This window comes from Aquarana catesbeiana, linkage group LG06, assembly GCF_042186555.1.
Source record: "Aquarana catesbeiana isolate 2022-GZ linkage group LG06, ASM4218655v1, whole genome shotgun sequence".
Taxonomy (NCBI): Eukaryota; Metazoa; Chordata; class Amphibia; order Anura; family Ranidae; genus Aquarana; species Aquarana catesbeiana.
The window spans coordinates 144,449,099-144,469,699 of record NC_133329.1 but is presented as its reverse complement, the minus strand read 5'-3'; the positions used below and the strand labels follow the sequence as shown (position 1 = coordinate 144,469,699).

At 42.3% G+C, this 20,601-nt stretch overlaps 1 protein-coding gene across 1 annotated transcript in view; it reads left to right on the top strand.

Moving 5' to 3' along the window:
• LMTK2 (lemur tyrosine kinase 2) overlaps positions 1-20,601 on the top strand; it is a 181,808-nt gene that overhangs the window by 113,322 nt on the left and 47,885 nt on the right. Inside the window, exons 7-9 of the mRNA XM_073591007.1 lie at positions 527-660; positions 17,097-17,181; positions 17,424-17,545. Coding sequence (XP_073447108.1) covers positions 527-660; positions 17,097-17,181; positions 17,424-17,545 — 341 coding nt within the window. The remainder of the gene's footprint in view (positions 1-526; positions 661-17,096; positions 17,182-17,423; positions 17,546-20,601) is intronic.

Here is a 20,601-nt window from a genome sequence, read left to right as displayed (position 1 = left end):
GGTTCCAGCATTGCATGACCGTGCAATTGTCAGTTAAGCAGTGCCGTACCACAAAAATGGCCATGGGGGGGGGGGTAGGTAAATCTTCCGGAGGTCAAGTGGTTAGACACATTTTTATTACCATGTGGTAAGCCAGAGTTTGCTATTGATCAAATCTGTAACCCTTGTAATTTATAAGCCTGGGCCCCTGGTTGGTAGCTTACTATGGTGTGTGATATTATTGACTGCTTTTATTTTCAAAAGTTAACCTAGTTGTTAAAAGCTAGTGGCTATATTGCAGTATACACAGGAAGGAACCTAAATTACCCATAAAAGGAAATGTACATGGTGTGTTCAGGAGGAATTCTTATTTGAGACATGAAACATGATGAGTTGAAGACTATTAAGCTGTTCAACTTTACTAATAATAACCTTGTTGACTGATTAGATCTAAGTAATGTATTTAGTTGCTGCTTTTTAAGCATCTCTGAAGTGCAATCAGCAGATGAACAAGCTGATGATGATGATATGCTGCTTTCCTTTGCAGGGTGACCTGAAGACCTATTTAAGTAATGAGAGGGAGAAGTTGAACAGCGACACAGAGATCATGCTGCTACAGCGTATGGCATGTGAGATTGCCGGTGGACTCGCCGTAATGCACAAACACAATTTTGTACACTGGTACGTGTGTCAGCCTTACAGTAATGATTTTTTCTATCATTTCAAAATATGGGAAATTGTGTTTAATATGCTTTTTACGGAAGACGAAATAACACTACATAAGCAAAAGCTGGAGGGATAGTCCAGTACTTTTAATATCAACCTCCAAAAATGTGTTTAAAGGGCATTTTCAGAGTAAAACAAAATCCGATTTTGGTTGGAACCGATCGATAGAATAAAATATTATGAGCTCTGTGCAATACTAAAGTCGAGGACCCTGTAAGTCCTATCAAATTTCCAATTTGTTTCATAATATGCAGCTAATTCCTTAATATAAGGGCTGTAAAAATAGCTATAAAACTGTTTTAGCCTTGTTTCCTGCACTCACTTTTTTTGGTATGAGGCCTTTACCTCTCATTCTGAACGAGAAAGATCTGAGGCTGCCATCCAGATTTCTCAATTATAATCCAGCACTGTTGGGGCTGTTCACATTGGTTCAGGTAAGAGGTAGGACCTTCAAACTGCTGTTTTGAAGTGCTTGGCAAACTGGCATCTGACCACAAAAATAAAATGTGCCCACAGGGAATTTTCTATTTTAAAGCTGTTTTACTATGCTAAAGAACGGCAGCAGAGGGGTGATGCAGGTAAACTGTCTAATGCATAAGATTATTTTTATTGTCCATATAGGGACACAGGAATTTTAACCCCTTTGCGCCCAGCTCTATCGCCAGCCCCGTTATCTAGTGCCTGTATGCCCCAGGGGCAGGACTAATCAGTGATCATGTGACCGCTGATTGGCTGTCACAGTGGTCACATAATTGGAAGCCGGTCACCCCAGCAACCAACCATAGGTGGGGACTGAGAGCTGTCTGTGAAAATAAAAATGGGCAGCTGAGCCATTGTTTTACTGCCCACCTGAATTGTAAATGAACAGCCTGCTGGGGCTGTTCACGTGCCATGGCATTTTTAACTTGGGCACCACTTGTCAAACTCGCCCATTGAGTTCAGCAGGGCCATGCTGCAACTACGTACAATACATACAACTATAGTCCAGCCAATATAGGGTTAAATCAGGTGGTGAGAAGGCGATAAGACACTTCCTCACTGCCTTAAAAACAAAAAAAAGTATAGTGCTGTTATGCCTTTTTAATGCAATATCACACAATTTTTGTGGCAGAAAATTTGTATCTTTTACAATAGGTGTCAATAAGCAATAAAGTATCTCACTAATTCACCTCCTGTGCAAACGCCCTCCCAGTTATGCTCTCAACTTAATTTTATGACCCACATATAAAATGTAAGGTCATAAATGGCTTGTGTCACTTTAACACTGCAAAAGGAGTCCTTTAAATGTGATTCTCTATTCCCCGCAGGGCATACTCACTCCCCCATTCCTCCAGGATATGAAGGGAATTGCCACAAAAGAGAACTACAGTTCATAGTGCTTTTATCTTCCAGAAGACAATTTATTCATGATCTCACATTCATGTGCAAAAGCGCACTACTTATCTCAGCCCCACAATATAATTGCTGGTATTCAACTGATAATTGATCACACTTTTTCGAGTTCCTTCCTATATGCTGACATCATCCAAAAGCTCTGTTCTGACACGTTTCGTCACAAAACCACATGACTTCCTCGGGAAGTCCCCTGAGAAACGCTCCTTTTTTTTTGTTTGTTTGTTTGTTTTGTGAGACATGGTATAGGTGTATAGCTGTAATTTGTCATTTTTTACTTCCTCACTGTCAAATGCTTTCTGAAAAGCACTGACTGGAAAGGGAGCCTGAGATTAGTACAGCAGGGATTTTGGCAGATCCTGATCTGAATTGAAGAACCGATGCTCACTCTCCTGGGGCTTGCAGCATGCAGGTGCTAATATGGGATGAATTTGGCCAGGTAGCACCTCCTCCCTCCAGAACCTAGCCTCCCCACTGTACCAATCAGCTCATCAAGCTCTTTCCAGTTCTTGCAGATTTCCACATCTGTCATTGTGTCTCTGAGGAAGCTGACAGGTTCAGAAAGGCATGCTGACAGTGAAGGCATTGAGGACTGGATAGGATATTATATGCAATTTTTATCATCTGGTCCCATTCCACTGCCTGCCTTCAGTGACTTGGTCACATCCAGCCATCTACTCCCCACATCAGCAATTGCTGATTTGTGAGCATGAAGCATTGCCTTACCTTTGGCCTAGTTCTGTTTTTCTGCTACTTGGTGCAACAGATCTTTTCAAAGACACAAGCAAAGAACAGGACAAGTTTGATCATTGGAGGAGAGCAGGCTGAGTTCCCAGCACAGCTAGAGAACGCTCCTCCGTGTGGTCAGTTTTTAATAGGAACGCAGAGGGACTGGCAGGATCACCAGAGATTTCACATAAAGGAAGCAATACAAAGAACAGGATACTTTTTCATACAGGTACGCAGTACAGCAGGCACATATCAGGAATGTGAAATGTTAGGTTTACATACTGTTTATGCACCTAGGGGTGTGGATTGGAAGGAGTGTGTGCGTGTTTGTCTTTTCGTTTCCTGATGTTCTTGCATGCCAAGTTATGTTACAATATTCCTGGCTACCGGTTTCATACAGGTCTTGTTGATCACCTCACCCTTTCCTTAAAGCGGAACTAAACCAGAAGGCTAAAGTTGGCCATAGATGGTTCTGCAGCGATCAACTGAATTTCAATCTATGTTTTGCTATGCTCATTCAACAGAAGCCAATCCTTTGATTGACTTTGGTCTAGCGGGAATGTTTGAAAGCGGTTTTCTCGATCAGCGCCTACAGCAAAAAGCAAGTCGACCCATTAAGACCTATTAAAACTGCTGTCACAATTTGTTTCACAGTACATTCTAATGACTCATATTTTTCTAGGACTTCGACATTGAGATCTGCTTGCTAGAGTTCACCACTCCATATTACACGACCATATACAGATACTCTGATTGGAGGTTACAAGTCTTTACAGAACTTGTAATAGTTCAGTTTTTTGAAGCTATGCTAGTTTGCATTTTTTATTGTCAATGCTTGTGTTGTAAGGTTTTCATCGTCCTAGTCAAATTAAAACAGAAATGCATAAAGAGCACCACCTGCATGCTGTGTGTTTCTGGCCATGCCATTTAGATAGCGCAGGGCGCTTCCTGCACGGGCAGTAGGGAAACTGCTGTGAAGCCGAAAGGCTTCACTGCCGGGTTCCCATACTACGAATGGCGGCGGCAGCACCCGAGAGCAGATGGAAACCTGGATTCCAGCACAGGTCAGTGTCCTAATTTTAAAAGTCAATAGCTACCTTATGTGTAGCTGCTGACTTCTTAAATTTTTTGCTGGGGGTGGTGGAACTCCGCTTTTAAAGCGGAACCCCCAGAATTTTTTTGCAGACCCTACAATTCGAGCAAGTTGCTTCTAATGATGATTATGCTATGTGTTGATCTATAAAACTCAGAGCTTTACTGATGCTGGAAAATGCAGGCAGGACATGTTTATAGTAAATTATGTAAGGCTAACATGTTTAAAATCCCAGTTTGTATGACAGCCATGGCTGCCAAAAAGAAACAAACATGGAAGCGCACACTGGCAAACGGCCTATTCGAGTGTGTAACAGACCTGCTTCAGCTTGTCTCCTTCCAAGCCATGCAACACACAGGCTCTTTGGAAGCTGGCACCATGCATTGATTGGAGTCACTGGATTAATACATTGGTGCTTGGAGCGGTGCTTTTTGTTTATATGGGTCACAGCCATGGCTGCCCCATGCATACAATGGAGAAATAAGTTTAGACATAAAGGAAGAGGAAGTATGGTGTTCGCAGGATTACCGAGTAAAAAAAGGGGGGTGAGGCCTGAAAAACATAAACTAATGCAGCCACCACATCTAAAGATTGGAAAGCTGCAATAGAATAAACTTTGGGGTTTTAATATGCTTTAAATACAGTTGGAATCAATACTGAATCGTATTAGCAATTCATTTAATTTTTTGCCAGAAGTTGCACTTTAGCTTTCATCATTGTACAATGTACATTTCTACTTTACTGCACTTTATTTACTCATGTCCAAACTACACCCTCAAAAAGCAGAGATGTCAGATTTAAATGCAATTGGATTCCTCTTCTTAATCTGCAAAGAACTGCTGAAAATAGCAGTTAGCACTTTAATCAGTTTGATCTATGACATCACTTTGTCTGGTATGAATTCAGCATCTTGCCTGTCAGTGAGCAGATACTTAATCTATGCTCAGAGAAAACACTTGTTGCCATTCTTTACAAATAGCTGACATTTGACACGTGGTTTCTCTGACCTATTGGTTAGGAAGGCCTGCAAGCTGTCTAGACCCAGAGTGTGGAGGGTCAATAAAATCAGATCCAGTGTTTTTCATTTTTTAATCTGCATGCCAGCTTGCAATTTCTAATGTAAATATCTGGTATGCACATATGCAGTAACTCTGCTTGTTCATATTGTGGCATTTTGAGACCTCGGCATTACTATAGATGGTAAATTATTTTCCATTTAAATACAGAGTTCAGGTAGAATGCAGCCAGCCAGATTTAATACAATTAAGAGAATATTTACAGACTACATTATGTGTGTGTGTGTATGTATTGTGTGTGTGTGTGTGTGTGTGTATGTATGTATGTATGTATGTGTTGTGCTTGGGTTAAAGTGTTACTAAACTCAGGACCGTGCAAACCCAGGAAATGCAATTATTTTAGTAAATATAAACTGCTAAATACCTTTTCTCATCAGCAGTATATAGCAGTCTTGTGATTTCTATTAGTTACTGGTGAAGCTTGTAGGAGGAGTTTTCATACTGCATTAAGCTGTCTTTTGAGGCTGCAGGGCTCCTGACCCTCTGTCTGGATAGTGCTGATTGTCCCTGTGCTGATCACATACTCTTCCCCAAGAAAATAAAAACATCTCTAGCAATACACACCAAACTGAGCATGTGCAGCCTGACTCCAAAGGCTCTGACTTATCCGGACTTGGCCAGGAGGACAGTGCAGGGAGGGGAGGATCTGTGCATACAAGATCAAACAGCCTTTTTACACAATGCAGAGGATTAACCCCTTAGGTTTCACAGTGAGTATAACCAGCATGCTTTACTGCATATGCAGACTGATTTTACTGTTGTGGGTTTAGTAACACTTTAATTGTTAGTATTAAAATAACATTAAGTTTGATTTGCAATCACAGAAATTAGAAACCCTGTAACAGGAGTTCAAGCCCAGGCTCCTGTGCTTAATGCTTGATGGCTACTGCCACTGACAACCAGTAGTAAGCCTCTCCCCTGACCCGCTGCAGCTGCTGAGACTGGGTGTTTGAGGTTCCTATACACCTGAAATGATTTGGTTGGATTGGCAATGATTCTCAAACGAGATATATCTCAAAGTGAATTTGGTTTCTAAGATCTTATATATTTGGCCAGTGCTAAAATGAACTGTCTTTTTATGTTTCCTGCCTATCGCATTGACCAAAACATGCATGCACAGTGTGAACCAAGCTTACAGTACATGTTTATGGAAAGCTCACTTGGCAGTGAAGACCATGAACTAAGGATCCTATACGTTTTCTCCCCTCGTCTTTCAGGACAGCACCTGGAGAGAGCGCAGCTCCACCCACTTTTCCCAGGAAACACTGCAGTCAGTTTTTTCTTTAAAGACCGGACGCTTCCAACATGGCCTCAGTTGTAGTGTTTCCTCCGCCATGGTGGAAGTGCTGCAGGGAGCCAGGGGTGTGCTGCGCTCTCTCCAGGTGGAGAGAGTTGGGGGCATACCTGTATTTCGTTTTTTTTTTTTTTTTTTCCTGTGCACAGACCAGCCCAGCTTCCTCCCTTTATGTGCGGGGGTTGCTCCGGCGTCCTCCCCTCTTCATACCCGGTCGAGGGTCAGGCTGCTGGGGGTCCCCGCTCCCTCAGACCGGCGGCTAGCTGGGGAGGAGCGGCGTCTCCTCTTCATCCCCAATGCTCAGCCTTCCGGGTTCCGGTGGCAAGTGCGTCACTACGGCCGGGGACGGGACCTCCAGCGGCGCGACACGGCTTCCAGTCCCGGCCGGTGGAACGCAGGAGGAGAGGGCAGTCTCGTTTGGCTGACGTCATTTCCGGCCCTCGCAGCGGCGAGCGGACCGGGAAACTTTAAATACAGGCACCTGACACACCATTGTGAATCCTGGCAGCATGGAGGAGGAACAATCGGTAGTGGCAGGGGCAGGATCCACACAAGTCAGCCAGGCCCAGGTAAGTGGGGACAGCGGTCTCTGTAACTTACTCTATGGGCATGTTTTAGTTTCCCTCTTTGCTAAATTCTGGGAATTTTAAAGAGCCTGCAAAACTCTCCCTGTGTATTGAAGCAGGAAGTAAGTGTGTTTAAGGATTGTGAAGTAAATCTGTGGGGGGATTTACTGGCTGAGTTTAAGTAGAGGGGTTAAAGTGTTAGCTCCTCCATTTTTTCAGCATGCTGTTTGTTTGTAGGGTAAAAACATACGGATTTTATTTGCTTATTTCAGAAGGCAAAAGAAAAGACCAAACATTCCTCTTTTTCTGTTAAAAGGAAATGCTCATCTTGTAAAAATGTGCTTAAAGAGTCTTGGGCAAAAGTGTTATGCAAAGGATGTATTGCAGACTTAGTGAAAGAGGAATCCACTCCTACCACACCTGTGGTTCAGCAAGATTTACTGAGCTCTTTCAGAAAAGATTTGGCTGATACTTTTGAATCATTCAGATCTTATCTTGACAAACGTCCAGCTGCAGGTAGCAGCTCAGTACCTCGTTCACAGTCCTCCGTTTCTGCATACAGAGGGGGCAGTGACTCGGAAGAGGAAGATCGTAGCGTGGCTACGGAATCTGAGGAAAAAGCAGAGGAAGAGAAAGAATCTTCTTCTTCTCGCTATAAATTATCTCTAGAGGAGGTGGACGATCTGCTAAAATCTATCCACACTACTCTAAATATTACAGAGGATAAAACCCTGCTTTCGTTACATGACAAAATGTTTCAAGGCATGGGTGAAGTGAAGCACAGGGTGTTTCCGGTGCATAAGTTTCTGTCAGAAACAATTAAAAGGGAATGGAAGGAACCAGAGAAGGCCCCTTTCTTTTCCAGATCCCTCAAACGCAGGTTTCCCTTTGAAGAAGATAGCACACAGGTCTCGAACAAAAAACCTAGACTGGATGCGGCTTTCTCTCAAGTGTCGAAACACCGGCCTTGCGTTTTGAGGACATGGGTATCCTCAAGGATCCCATGGATAAAAGGGCTGACTCCTTGCTGAAGAAAGCTTGGGATTCCACCCTAGCAAATCTAAAGCCAGCTATGGCCTCAATAGTGGTGGCCAGAAACCTAGAGCATTGGCTGGAACAACTAAAAGCTCACATCGAGGCAGGGACCCCTCGTAAAGATGTTTTAGAGACACTACCAGTACTACTGAAAGCAGTAGGATATATAGCAGATGCTTCAGCTGAATCAGTCAAGATGTCAGCCAGATCCTCTGCCTTAATTAATTCAACGCGTAGAGCTTTATGGGTCAAGACTTGGACCGGAGATACAGCCTCAAAGACCAAGCTGTGTGGTCTACCCTTTGAAGGGGATTTGGTTTTTGGCCCGGGTCTTGAAGCCATACTGGAAAGAACGGCTGACAAGAAAAAGGCCTTCCCCATTAAGAAAAAGGTGATCCCTCAGGGCAGTAAAAATTTTCGTCCTTTTCGGAAAACCTCAGATACAAAGGAGACAGGTTATAAAAGACCTTGGAGGTCTCAGAGAGGCAGGGGCAAGTCAGGAGTGCTATTTCGCCCCCCTACCTCGAATACAAAAAGCCAGTGACTGTCCTCCGACTGTGGGAGCAAGGTTACAGACCTTCTTTCCACAGTGGCAGAGGATAACAGACAGTCCGTTTATCCTCAAAACCATAAAAGAGGGTTACGGGCTGGAGTTTTCACAACCACCTCCGGTTCGGCTTTTTATAACTCAGGCTCCCAGAGATCCAGAAAAGCTTGCAGCTATGACTACAATTCTATAGGAATTATTTCAGCAAAAGGTGATCATAAATGTTCCCCCCAAAGAAGTGGAACAGGGGTGCTATTCGCACATATTTCTGGTAAAGAAGCCTTCAGGCAAATTCAGATTAATTCTGAACCTGAAGATTCTCAACAGATCTGTCAGGTACAAAAAATTCAAGATGGATACGATCTTTTCAGTGAGGGGTCTCCTGATCCTAAACTGTTTTATGGTATCCATAGACCTGAGGGATGCATATCTCCATGTGCCTATAGCCCCAGCATCACAAAAACACCTCAGATTTGCAATCAGGATGGGAGAGTCTATCATACATCTTCAGTTCAGAGCTCTCCCTTTAGGGCTGTCATCCTCTCCAAGGATATTCACGAAGATCCTGGCAGAGGCCTTAGCCCCTCTCAGAGTAGAGGGAATCTCGATTGTCCCATATTTAGACGATCTTATATTATTTGCCAAAACAAGGCACGTATTAGAGAAGGATCTGGAAAGGACAAAGAGACATCTGGAGAGCCTGGGCTGGTTAATAAACCAGGAAAAATCAAACATGATTCCATCACAGATAATAATGTTTCTAGGTTAAATGATAGATTCCATACAGGAGAGAATCTTCCTCCCAGAGGAAAAGATTGTAAAACTTCAGAATGCGGTAAAAAAGACCCAGACAAACCTGCCGATTTCCATCAGGGCAGCTATGTCTGTCTTCGGGGCCCCTTACTGCAGCGATACCAGCAGTACAGTGGGCACATTTACACGCAAGGGAGCTTCAGCAGACAATCTTGAAAAATTGGTCTTATGGAGAGTCCCTAGAAAAAATGATAATAATATCCCCCCGAGTTCAGAGGAAACTCTGGTGGTGGAGGAGTCACTCCAATCTGGTCGGGGGCCTGCTCTGGTGTTTTCCCCGCGAGAAGAGGTTAACAACGGATGCGAGTTCCTGGGGTTGGGGCGCCCACCTGGAAGGACAGATGGCTCAGGGGAATTGGACGAACAGGGAAGCCAGGAGATCCTCCAATTGGAGGGAACTAAGGGCTATTCTCCTAGGACTATGGGCTTTCGAGAAACTAGTCCAGGGTCACCATGTTCAAATACTATCAGACAATGCCACAGCAGTGGCATATGTGACAAGACAAGGAGGTACGAGAAGCAAAGTCTTGCTAGCCTTGTCCCTTCAGATTCTATCCTGGGCAGAAAACAATTTAAAGTCCCTAACAGCGATAAACTTAAAAGGGGATCTGAATCTAGTGGCCGACTTTCTAAGCAGAGAAAGGATACTAGAGGCAGAGTGAAGTCTAAACAAGGAGGTATTCCAAAAATTAACAGAGAAATGGGGAGCTCCTCAGATAGACCTGTTCGCATCCCAGAAGAATTCAAAGGTGAAAGCCTATTATTCACTAAACAGGCAAGATCAGGCGAGAGGGCTGGATGCGCTGGCACAACGTGGAACTTCCACTTGTGCTACGCCTTTCCCCCCTTTCAAATGATCCCTTTGGTTTTAAAGAAATTACAACAAGAGTCCACAAGTATGATCCTAGTGGCTCCTTTTTGGCCCAAGAGGCCCTGGTTTGCAACTATACAGAGGATGGCGGTGGAACCTCACTGGGTCCTTCCACTTCAAAAAGATCTCTTAACCCAGGGTCCCCTTCGGCATCCAAATATCGACCAGCTCAAGCTGACTGGGTGGTTACTGAAGAGCAGATTCTAAAAAGAAAAGGCTTCTCAGATAAACTGGTGTCGACCCTGTTAAGTAGCCGAAAAAAGGTTACCAGAGGTATTTATTTTAAAACTTGGAAGCGGTTTAATTCCTGGTGCATGACTAAAAAATGTTCACCACAGGAATTGCCTTCAATATTAGAGTTTCTCAATGAAGGAATGGAGATGGGTTTGGCAGCCAGTACCCTAAAAGTGCAAGTGGCTGCATTGTCGGTTTTTCTTGAGAGAAAGTTATCTCAAGAGCCGTTTATAATTAGATTTTTTAAAGCATTGGCCAGGCTTAGGCCAATACCTTTTAAATCCTTTCCTAAATGGGATTTATCATTGGTGCTACAGGGGTTGATCAGATCACCTTTTGAGCCCCCAGAGCAAGCAACTATAAAATTATGGTCGCTCAAATTAGTCCTGTTGGTAGCAATTACCTCGGCCAGAAGAGTTAGTGAATTACAAGCTGAAAACTGACCCGGGGTTTTTGCCAAAAGTTGCAACCGTTTTTCATAGGGCACAAGAGATAATTTTACCTTCTTTTTGTCCTACACCATCCAACTCTAAAGAGGAGTCTTTTCATACTCTGGATGTGAGAAGATGTTTACTTCATTATTTAGAAATCACAAGAGACTTTAGGAATTCAAATTCTCTTTTTATTCTTTTCTCTGGATCTCGTAAGGGTCATAGTGCTTCCAAAAGCACTATAGGCAGATGGCTATTAGTAAAGCCTATAAAGCTTCAGGGGCTGATCCTCCCACGGGGGTAATGGCCCATTCAACAAGGGCAGTAGCAACGTCCTGGGCGGAAAGAGCAGGGGCTTCTCCAGGTCGGATCTGTAAAGTGGCCACGTGGACAAGCTTCTCCACCTTCACCCGCCACTACAGGTTGGACTTGCTATCAGCATCGGAACAATCGTTCGGCAGGAAAGTCCTGCAGGCGGTGGTCCCACCCTAGAGTAAGTACTCTTTTATCATCTCCAGGTGCTGTCCTGAAAGACGAGGGGAGAAAAACCCTAGTTAGACTTACCGGTAACGGTATTTCTACGAGTCTTTCAGGACAGCACCGATGACCCGCCCTAATGGTTTGTGTAACATGTGGTGTTATTTCTATGTTTTGCTTATCTAATTTCAGCATGGCTGGAGGTACTCTGTGAACAACTGAGGCCATGGTGGAAGCGTCCGGTCTTTAAAGAAAAAACTGACTGCAGTGTTTCCTGGGAAAAGTGGGTGGAGCTGCGCTCTCTCCAGGTGCTGTCCTGAAAGACTCGTAGAAATACCGTTACCTGTAAGTCTAACTAGGGTTTTTTGTGGCCGCTCGTAAAAACACCATCTGATAGCCAGCTTCAGACAAACATTTGTGTTTCGAGATCATTTTGGAAAGCACTTAACCTGGGCACTGAGCTTGATTATCTCTTGCCGAGTGATATTTTACCAACTGACCACCGTAAAACCGTAAACCTGAAAAGCAGCCACCCTGAATCAAGGTTTCCTGCTTAAAGTATACATGAGCCCTTAACTTATAAAACTCATTTAGAATCTGTGTTCTCAGCAGCTTAAGGGGCTTAGAAAGGTGGGTTGGAGAAACAGTAGTGTACTGAGCTTTCCTGTGAATGGCTGTGCATGGGGGCATGTCAGCACAAGTCTTGGCCAATGCAGGACAGGCAGGTTTTCAGCACCGCCAGAAAACTAGGGATAGTTGGATAGATAGATGTGCTCTCATGCCTAGCATGGTCATTTTGAAATAAGAAAGCAGGGGGCCTGGCAGGATCACCAGGAATTTCACACAAAGGAAGCAATGCAAATAGAACAGGATACTTTTATTATGTGGCACAGGAAAATGAAATGTTGGGTAACATATTATTTATGACTACATGGTTATTACCAGAAATGTACTAGGTGGAAATTTGTTATGCGTATGATTCTGTTCTTTGCATCTACATGGGTAAAGCAGAATTTAATTGCATAGTAACATTTGCAGATGCCTGTACAGTTACTTGGAATTTGTAGTATACATCTGATATTTGGTGCAACTGATTTGAGAGATTAAAAAAAATAGTCCATACACATGCCTCTTTTTATGTGAGTTCTTGAAAATTGTAAACTAGTCAGTAAATGCGACTTGTTAGGGTTCCATGGCCTAGAGGTAGCTGGAATGGACATTTGCAAGGAGGGGGGGTATGGGAACCATAGTAATGCTTTTAATTTACGCAGAACATTGATCTCTCTGATCCACAAATCTCTGCTTACTAGAGTTGTGTTTTATGTATCTTTACAAGATAGGCAGATGGAAACTTTACATTGTAAGAAAAAGACCTGCAATCTAAGTTCATTGATATGACTTGTACAGATGTTGTTGGTACTCTTAGTGACTTTTACCTTTTCAGTATTTGTGACTGATATTGGTGAATGTGTTGTGGTGTTTGGCAGGAACTCCTATTCACAATAGCCATACATTGGAGAGGCAATGTGTTTACTTCTGGCAACAATATCCTGATGCTGTCTGAGTTACAGGCAAATCTCCAGCATCAGTGATTTTGTTGTTGGTGGTAAATGAATGCAGCTAAGCCACGTTTCTGGACTCGCCACCTTTGCCATATAGCCAGCAGGCAGTTCTTCAATAATCACAAACTTCTGATTATATATACATTTAATGTCTCAGTTGTATTGTCTGCCTTGAATTATAAGTGACTGACGAGAATGACCATGGGAAGTATTTGCTTATTTCAGATCATGAAATGCACAGCCTTATCTGTGTCTATAGGATTGTCTCCCAATATTTCTCAGTGGTTTTCCTTGCTGTGAGATGCCCTTTGATATTGGTGCAGCATACTTAAAAATACTAGTAAAAATATATTTTTTTCCCAAAGCTTAGGCTGTGCAAACGGACTGATGGTCCACTTGGGCCTGGACAGTTTACAGCACAGTCCTTGACCAGCCTTTTGTGGCTGCCAGAAGTAAAAGTAAAGTAGTAGTAAAAGTAAAATTTTCACATATAACAAAAGATGAATACAACAACATTCATTAAAGCGGAGTCAGAAATGGAACTTGCACCCCCGCCCTGCTGCCTTCTGGGAGACGCACAGGGCCCAGAAGACAACAGCGACAATTCGGAACACGCAGCGCGACTCGCACATGCGCAGTAGGAAACGGGCTGTGAAGCCGCAAGGCTTCACTTCCTGTTTCCCTTAGCAAGGATGCCTGCACCTGTAGCCAAGGGAAGGGTCGGCTTCGGGTGCCGACATCGCAGGCTTCCTGGACAGGTGAGTGTTCTTATGTTAAGTCAGCAGCTGCAGTATTTGTAGCTGCTGACTTTAAATTTTCGTTTTTTTCCCAGGTGGAAATCCGCTTTAAGTTTTGAGTTTGTGAGCTCACACTTGTTAAAGCACTATTAAACCCAAAAGCATACAGTTGTTATATTGTCGCTTACCAATTCTTAGATGTGGCTGCATCAGTTTTCTTTATAAGTGCCAGTTCACACTGGCACGATGTGGGAACCAGCGCAATTCCCATGCCGTTTCCGGCATCGCATAGGACTCGCAGGCAGTTCACACTGCCCTATGCAAACCACTGCGGGTGTCAATAGAAAGTTAATGACACCCCCAGAACGGTTCGCATATTGCAGTGCGAACTGTCAAATGGTGCAGGAATCGGATCGCATGGGTGTTGAACACCCACGCGATCCGATTCCAGTGCGGACTAAAAAAAAGAGTCCTGCACCATTTTGGTGCGAATGCGATGCAAATTCAGCTGTATAGCTGAATTCACATCGCATGTGATCTGCTCAGCAGTGCGGTGCAAATCAAATGCAATGTCTAACATCGCACCAGTGTCAACCCAGAATTAGGCTTTCTTTCCTTTTTGTCTTTTTTTCTTTTTTCCAACTGGTAATGTGGCCAGTAAGCCTGCAATTTAACAAATGAAGCCATTAGAGGGTTGAGACAAACCATTTACCACTGACAGAGATGCTTAAAATGCTCGCCTTACTATTTATGTAAAACCTTTATTCCAAAAGAAGAACTGCTGTAAATGCTTCAAAAGGTCTCTGTTACAGGACATGCTACTGGCCAGATCACCAGGTTAAAATGGAGAAAAAAAAAATGACTGCAGCCACCACATCGAAGGATTGGTAAGCTGCAGTATGTTAAACATTTTGTGTTTAATACTGCTTTAAATACAGGCACCCAGTGATGCTGACACATAATGTACCTTTTTACATAATCTTCTAGTGTCCTGGGTGTGCTGAATCCTGGGATGCATCAATATGTAAATGAAAACTTTAACATAGGAAGTAGAGCTGTACAATTAATCGTTAAAAAATTGTGATCTCGATTCAACCCCCCCTGATGATCTCTATTGCAGAGTTTGCGATTCTTTCATATAACAAGTGGAGAGACTTATCTGCTCACTCAGCTGTCAAAAGCAAACATCCGGGCAGTCTGCCAAGTTTTTAAAATGAAACATTGTAACTAACTCTTCCTCCTTAGATCAAAGGGAAAAACTTGTGGGTAAAGAGAAAATCCAGGCAGTCTGCCAAGTTTTTAACAAGGTGTAAATGCAGGAAGTTTAACCACTTAAAGTCTAAATCTTTTTCTGACACTTGTTTCTCAAGTTAAAATCCAATATTTTTGCTAGAAAATTACTTGGAACCCCCAAACATTATATATATTTTAGCAGAGACCCTAGGGAATAAAATGTCAATTGCTGCAATATTTTATGTCACACTGTATTTGCGGTCTTTCAAACGCAATTTTTTGGGAAAAAATACACTTCAATTAATTTAAAAAAAAAAAAAATGAAACGGTAAAGTTAGCCCAATTTTTATTTTTTTGTTTTAATGTGAAAGCTGACACGCCGCGAGAATAATGAGAGGATCGTGATCTATCTTCTAAGCAAAAAAATTGTGATTCTCATTTTAGCCAGAATCGTGCAGCTCTAAGAAGTCAAGGCTTTGGCCTATACTTTTCCTCACTGGGGTACTGGGGTATTAGAAGGCCCCTTTCACACTGACTGACTCCGCCAGCAAATCTGCCCGCTCAGCAAGGAATCTCTCTGCTGATCCCCACTGAGAAGGTGGATGACGGGTCCATGTCCGCTCTATTAATGCAGAGCGAACAAACGGACACAGCCGCTGTCCTCTATGGGCTGTCGGATGGAAATGATCTGCCTGTTTGTTTCCATTTGACTGTCATCCGATCCGCCAGACAGTTTTTAACAGACACGCTTGGATCGGATGTCGGCGGGTGTCAGTAGATGACTGTTCGCTGACATCCAGCGGTCCATAGAGAGCAATGAATGGTCCGATTGCGTCCGCCTGAAAACTGACATGTGGACCCAATCGGTCCGTCAGTGTGAAAAGGACCTAAGAGCACAAATAGTTGATGTTTGGATAATTAAGTACGATTTTCTTCCTTTTAGGCTACTAAACGTATATACTGGCATATTTGGATGCCTGTATTAAATAGTTATTGGTGGAAACGGTTGTTTCCATACTTGCATTAAAGTAGAAGGAATGCATTGCTCTCAACTTTGCTACATTTTGTCTGGAACTGTAAATGTAATCCAATGAACTGGGTCATTGGCTTTACTGAAATTGTGCCTACATTGTCACTTCCTGTCTATGTGTTGTCAATAGATAACAGGTTAAATAGCACACCTGAATGCTCTGCTGACTGCGTAGTTTACTTTCTGTTGAACATGCCTAATGCTTTCTCTATATAAGCAAAGCATGTCTTGCATTTATTTACTTTGCCTGTTCTGCTGGACGGTGCCACAGTAAAATTCTGACATGAAAGTAACATCACAATCTGTGTTCTTCTCTCTGAACATATTAAATACTTTGTGTTTGGCATAAATGAGTATCAAAGATTGTACTGCACAGCCACAATTGTAAATGTTATACTGAAAGACCATGATAAACCCCTTTGTGCAGAGCTTATTGTTGCACCAAGGTTTGCACAGATTACATGCATGCTTACGGGATACAAGTAGGATGAATGTGTTGGCGCAAGAAATTTGGTAATGGGAGCATTTACTAATTTGCAGCCACTGCCTCTTCTGTAGACAGTATAAAGCAATTCTTTGAGACATTGTGACAATAAAAATGAACCTACAATACACACTGAATAGTTTTCATATTCTGAAAAAGCAGTTCTAGCTTTTTAAAACAAGCTGTCGTTAACCTCTATAGCTATAGGCTTTGTGGAGGGATTAATTGAAGTTCTCAGGAAGCACTAAAATCTTTTTTTTTCTATGAGGGGCGGTTCACACGATACACACGAACGTGCTTTTAAAAAGTGTGACCCAAAATTTTTTGTCCATGCTTACCCTTAGGGTCACAGGAATGCACTTACTTTTGCTCTCCTGTGACCCAGAATCAGCTGACATGCCAGAGCTGTGCCAGGCTCTTGGAAGGGTCCCATCAATATTGTTGGGCTTCACCCAGACGTCCAGTTGACAGCTGGCACTACCTCTTATCACGTGCCTGAGAGCCGAAGCCAGCTGTGCCCAGTTCTTCCCAAGCCCGCCACTACAGTGAGCACTCATGGGACAGAGTGGAGAGCAGTGACTCGGGCCTGGAGCCAAGTTGGGACAGCTGCAGCAGCAGCATAGAGGCAAGCATGTGCGTTAGTGTTTTTTTTTTTTTTTTTTTTCATCCTTTTTAAGAACCTTTACTTTAGAATTGATCGCCTGAAGCTGTATGACATGAGTTTACTATGTGTGGTGTGTTCTATTGGCCTGAAAAGTTGTGCCATTCATCTTTTTCTTGTTTCCAGTGATCTGGCCTTAAGAAATTGTTTCTTGACATCTGATTTAACAGTGAAAATAGGAGACTATGGCATAGGATTCAGTAGGTATAAGGTAAGGATTTTTATTTTTTGAGTTCACACTTTAATCCAACTAGTTCAGTAAAAAGCAAAGTTGTATGTTTAACACTCATGCAATTATTATAGAGATAGAACTGTGCTGTCATTGGGTTCATAGTTTATAAGGACTCCAAACTATTTCTTTAAAAAAAAAAAAAAGGCTGGTCCAGAAAGGGTTCATCTCATGCTCTTTAAGGCTATTTCATGATTTTTATTTTTGCCTGATTGTGCTTATAGGCAGATTACATGGAGGTCTCTGAAGACAAGTTCATCCCAATTAGATGGATGGCTCCAGAGCTTTTAACAACCTTTCAGGATAAAATAATAGTGGCAGACCAAACCCGGCCTAGCAATATATGGTAAGTAATCTGATGTAAACCATGAAGAAAATGCATCTGTGTACTAAGCACTTTTATTTCTATGGGGTTTTTGGTTTTCCTTTATGGAAAATGAGTTTAGATACTTTGGGGTTGATGTAGAAAAACTGGAGAAAAATGTGAATGTGTTTTCTGTAGTGTAAAGTTACATGGCGTGTTCAAATTCTCTTCCACAGGCAGGAGGTTTAAAGGGGTTGTAAACCCTCGTGTTTTTCACCTTAATGCATTCTATGCATTAAGGTGAAAAACCAGCTGGCAGTGATCGGCCCCCAAGCCCTCGAATTTCACCCAGCGGGGACACGATGTCCCTCTGCCTGGGTTTCTCGGCTCTTGATTGGATAGGGTGATAGCAGCGCAGCCATTGGCTCCCGCTGCTGTCAATCAAATCCAATGATGCAGGGGCGGGGCCAAGTCATACATTCGGCAGCTATGGACGCCAAATGATGGACTCGGGAACTCGCCTGCAAGGTAACCCCTTGGGAGAGCTCTTCTCCTAGGGGTTATCTGATGCGGGGAGGAGCCGTGAGAGCCACCAAGGGACCCCAGAAGATGGTGTTCAGGGCCACTCTGTGCAAAACGAGCTGCACAGTGGTGGTAAGTATGACATGTTTGTTAAAAAAATAAAATAAATAATCTAAGCTTTACAATCACTTTAACCGCTTCAGCCCTGGAAGATTTTACCCCCTTCCTGACCAGAGCACTTTTTGCCATTTGGCACTGTGTCGCTTCAACTGACAATTGTGCGATGTTACACCAAAACAAAATTGACGTACTTTTTTCCCACAAATAGAGCTTTCTTTTGGTGGAATTTGATCACCTCTGCGGTTTTTATTTTTTGCGCTATAAACAAAAAAAGAGCAACAATTTTGAAAAAAAAAAAAGTAATTTTACTTTTTGCTATAATAAATATCCCCCCCAAAAAAATTTAAAAAATAATTTTTTCCTCAGTTTAGGCCGATATGTATTCTTCTACATATTTTGGTAAAAAAAAATCGCAATATGCGTATATTGATTGGTTTGCGCAAAAGTTATAGTGTCTACAAAATAGGGGATAGATTTATGGCATTTTTATTATTAATTTATTAGTAATGGCGACGATCTGCTCTTTTTTTCTTTTTCTTATTTTTTTTTTTTTCTTTTTTTATCATGACTGAGACATTATGGCTGACACATCGGACACTTTTGATACTATTTTGGAACCATTGTCATTTATACAGCGATTAGTGCTGTAAAAGTGCACTGATTACTGTGTAAATTACACTGGTAGGGAAGGGGTTAAATACTAGGGGGCGATCAAGGGGTTAAGTGTGTCCTAGGGAGTGATTCTGTCTGGGGGGGGGATGGGCTACCACTGACATATTACAGCGATCACTGCTTCCGATGACAGGGAGCTGTAGCTCCCTGTCATGTCACTAGGCAGAACGGGGAAATGCCTTGTTTACATGGACATCTCCCCGTTCTGCGGCTCCGTGACACGATTGCGGGACACCGGCGGACATCGAGTCCGTGGGACCCAAGGGCACGCTCACACTGTACACAGCGGGCATGCTTGCGCCCACTAGCCCCGCTAAATTAGAGGGGGCGTACAGGTACGCCCATTTGCCCACCGCTGCCATTGTGTCGACTTATATCGATGTGCAGAGGTCCGCAAGTGGTTAAAGATAAAATCTGATCGTTTACTGTAGGGAACTGTCCAGTTTTTTGTTAATCGCTCCTTATTCACACAGTACTTGGATAATGTTTTTTATTGTTTAAAGTGGTTGTAAACCCTTATATATATCCAATGAAGTGACTGGTCTCATGTGATACTCAGAGATGAAACGCATCATTCTATCCTATAAAAGGGTTGAAACGAGTTATAAAAACTCTGGTCAAAAAAAGAGTGGATTTTGTAGGCATACTATGAGACAGAAAATGAATAAAACATGATATCTTTAATACATTTAAAAAAAAAAAAAACTTTGGAACAGACAAACACCCTTACTAACTGGCAAGATCAACCGATACCCAATAAAAGGACATGGAAAAAGAAAGATCTGAAATATATAATATAGGATCTGTAATGGACAAAAAATACTGTATAAAGGTATCGGGAGATAGTATCCATAGACTTTACCATGCCTTCTTGTCAACGCGTTTCGCAACTTTAATAGCTTCCTCAGAACATACTGGGTAGGTGCTAATACAAAATGTAAAATACAAGGAAAGAGAAACCTAAATATTCACAATATTGTAATGTATATATCACATATTTAAGCAATGTATATTAATCTTGGAAAATACATATAACATACTAACATAACCTGATGAGCCTTGAGACCAGATGACGGGAGAGACCACACAAAACAAACCAAAAACGGCCTCCTTCCCGCTGAAGAGATTGGTGAAGGTAAAGGGAGAACCAATGATTGTGTGACACTTAGGTTAAGGAGGAGAAAGTATCACCTCCCATGTACCCAAGGACGCTGATGATTCTATGAATAAAGACAGACAAGTGTATAATAAAATGTCACTCCACTTTTCATTCATAAATGGCCCAATTCTTATAGTGTATCATTACCTATTAACCAGGAATATGTTGCTCCAGTCAAGTTGAATAAGAAGAAAAATTGTTATATATTAGACATCCCATTGTGTATGTCAATATCTATCTGAAGGATATAATAAACACTGATTTCAACAACCCATAACCACATGGGACACAATAAAAAAGCATATTGTATGATGCTTACCCAAATGTAACCAAGATGTTGATGTGGTGTAATCACCCCTAATGAGGAGAAACCCAAAAATTGCCTTAAATATGTCCACCCGGATGAGGTCCCAGTCACCAAAATGATGTGTACAATGCTGTGAAAGTATTTGCCCCGTTCTGATTTTTTTTTTTTTTTTTTTTTTGCATATTAGTCACACTTAAATGACTCAATCAAAAAAATTTTATTACACACAGATAACCTGAGTAAATACAAAATGCAGTTTTTAAATGATGGTTTCATTTATTCAGGCAAAAAAACTGTCCAATCCTGTCTGGCTTTATG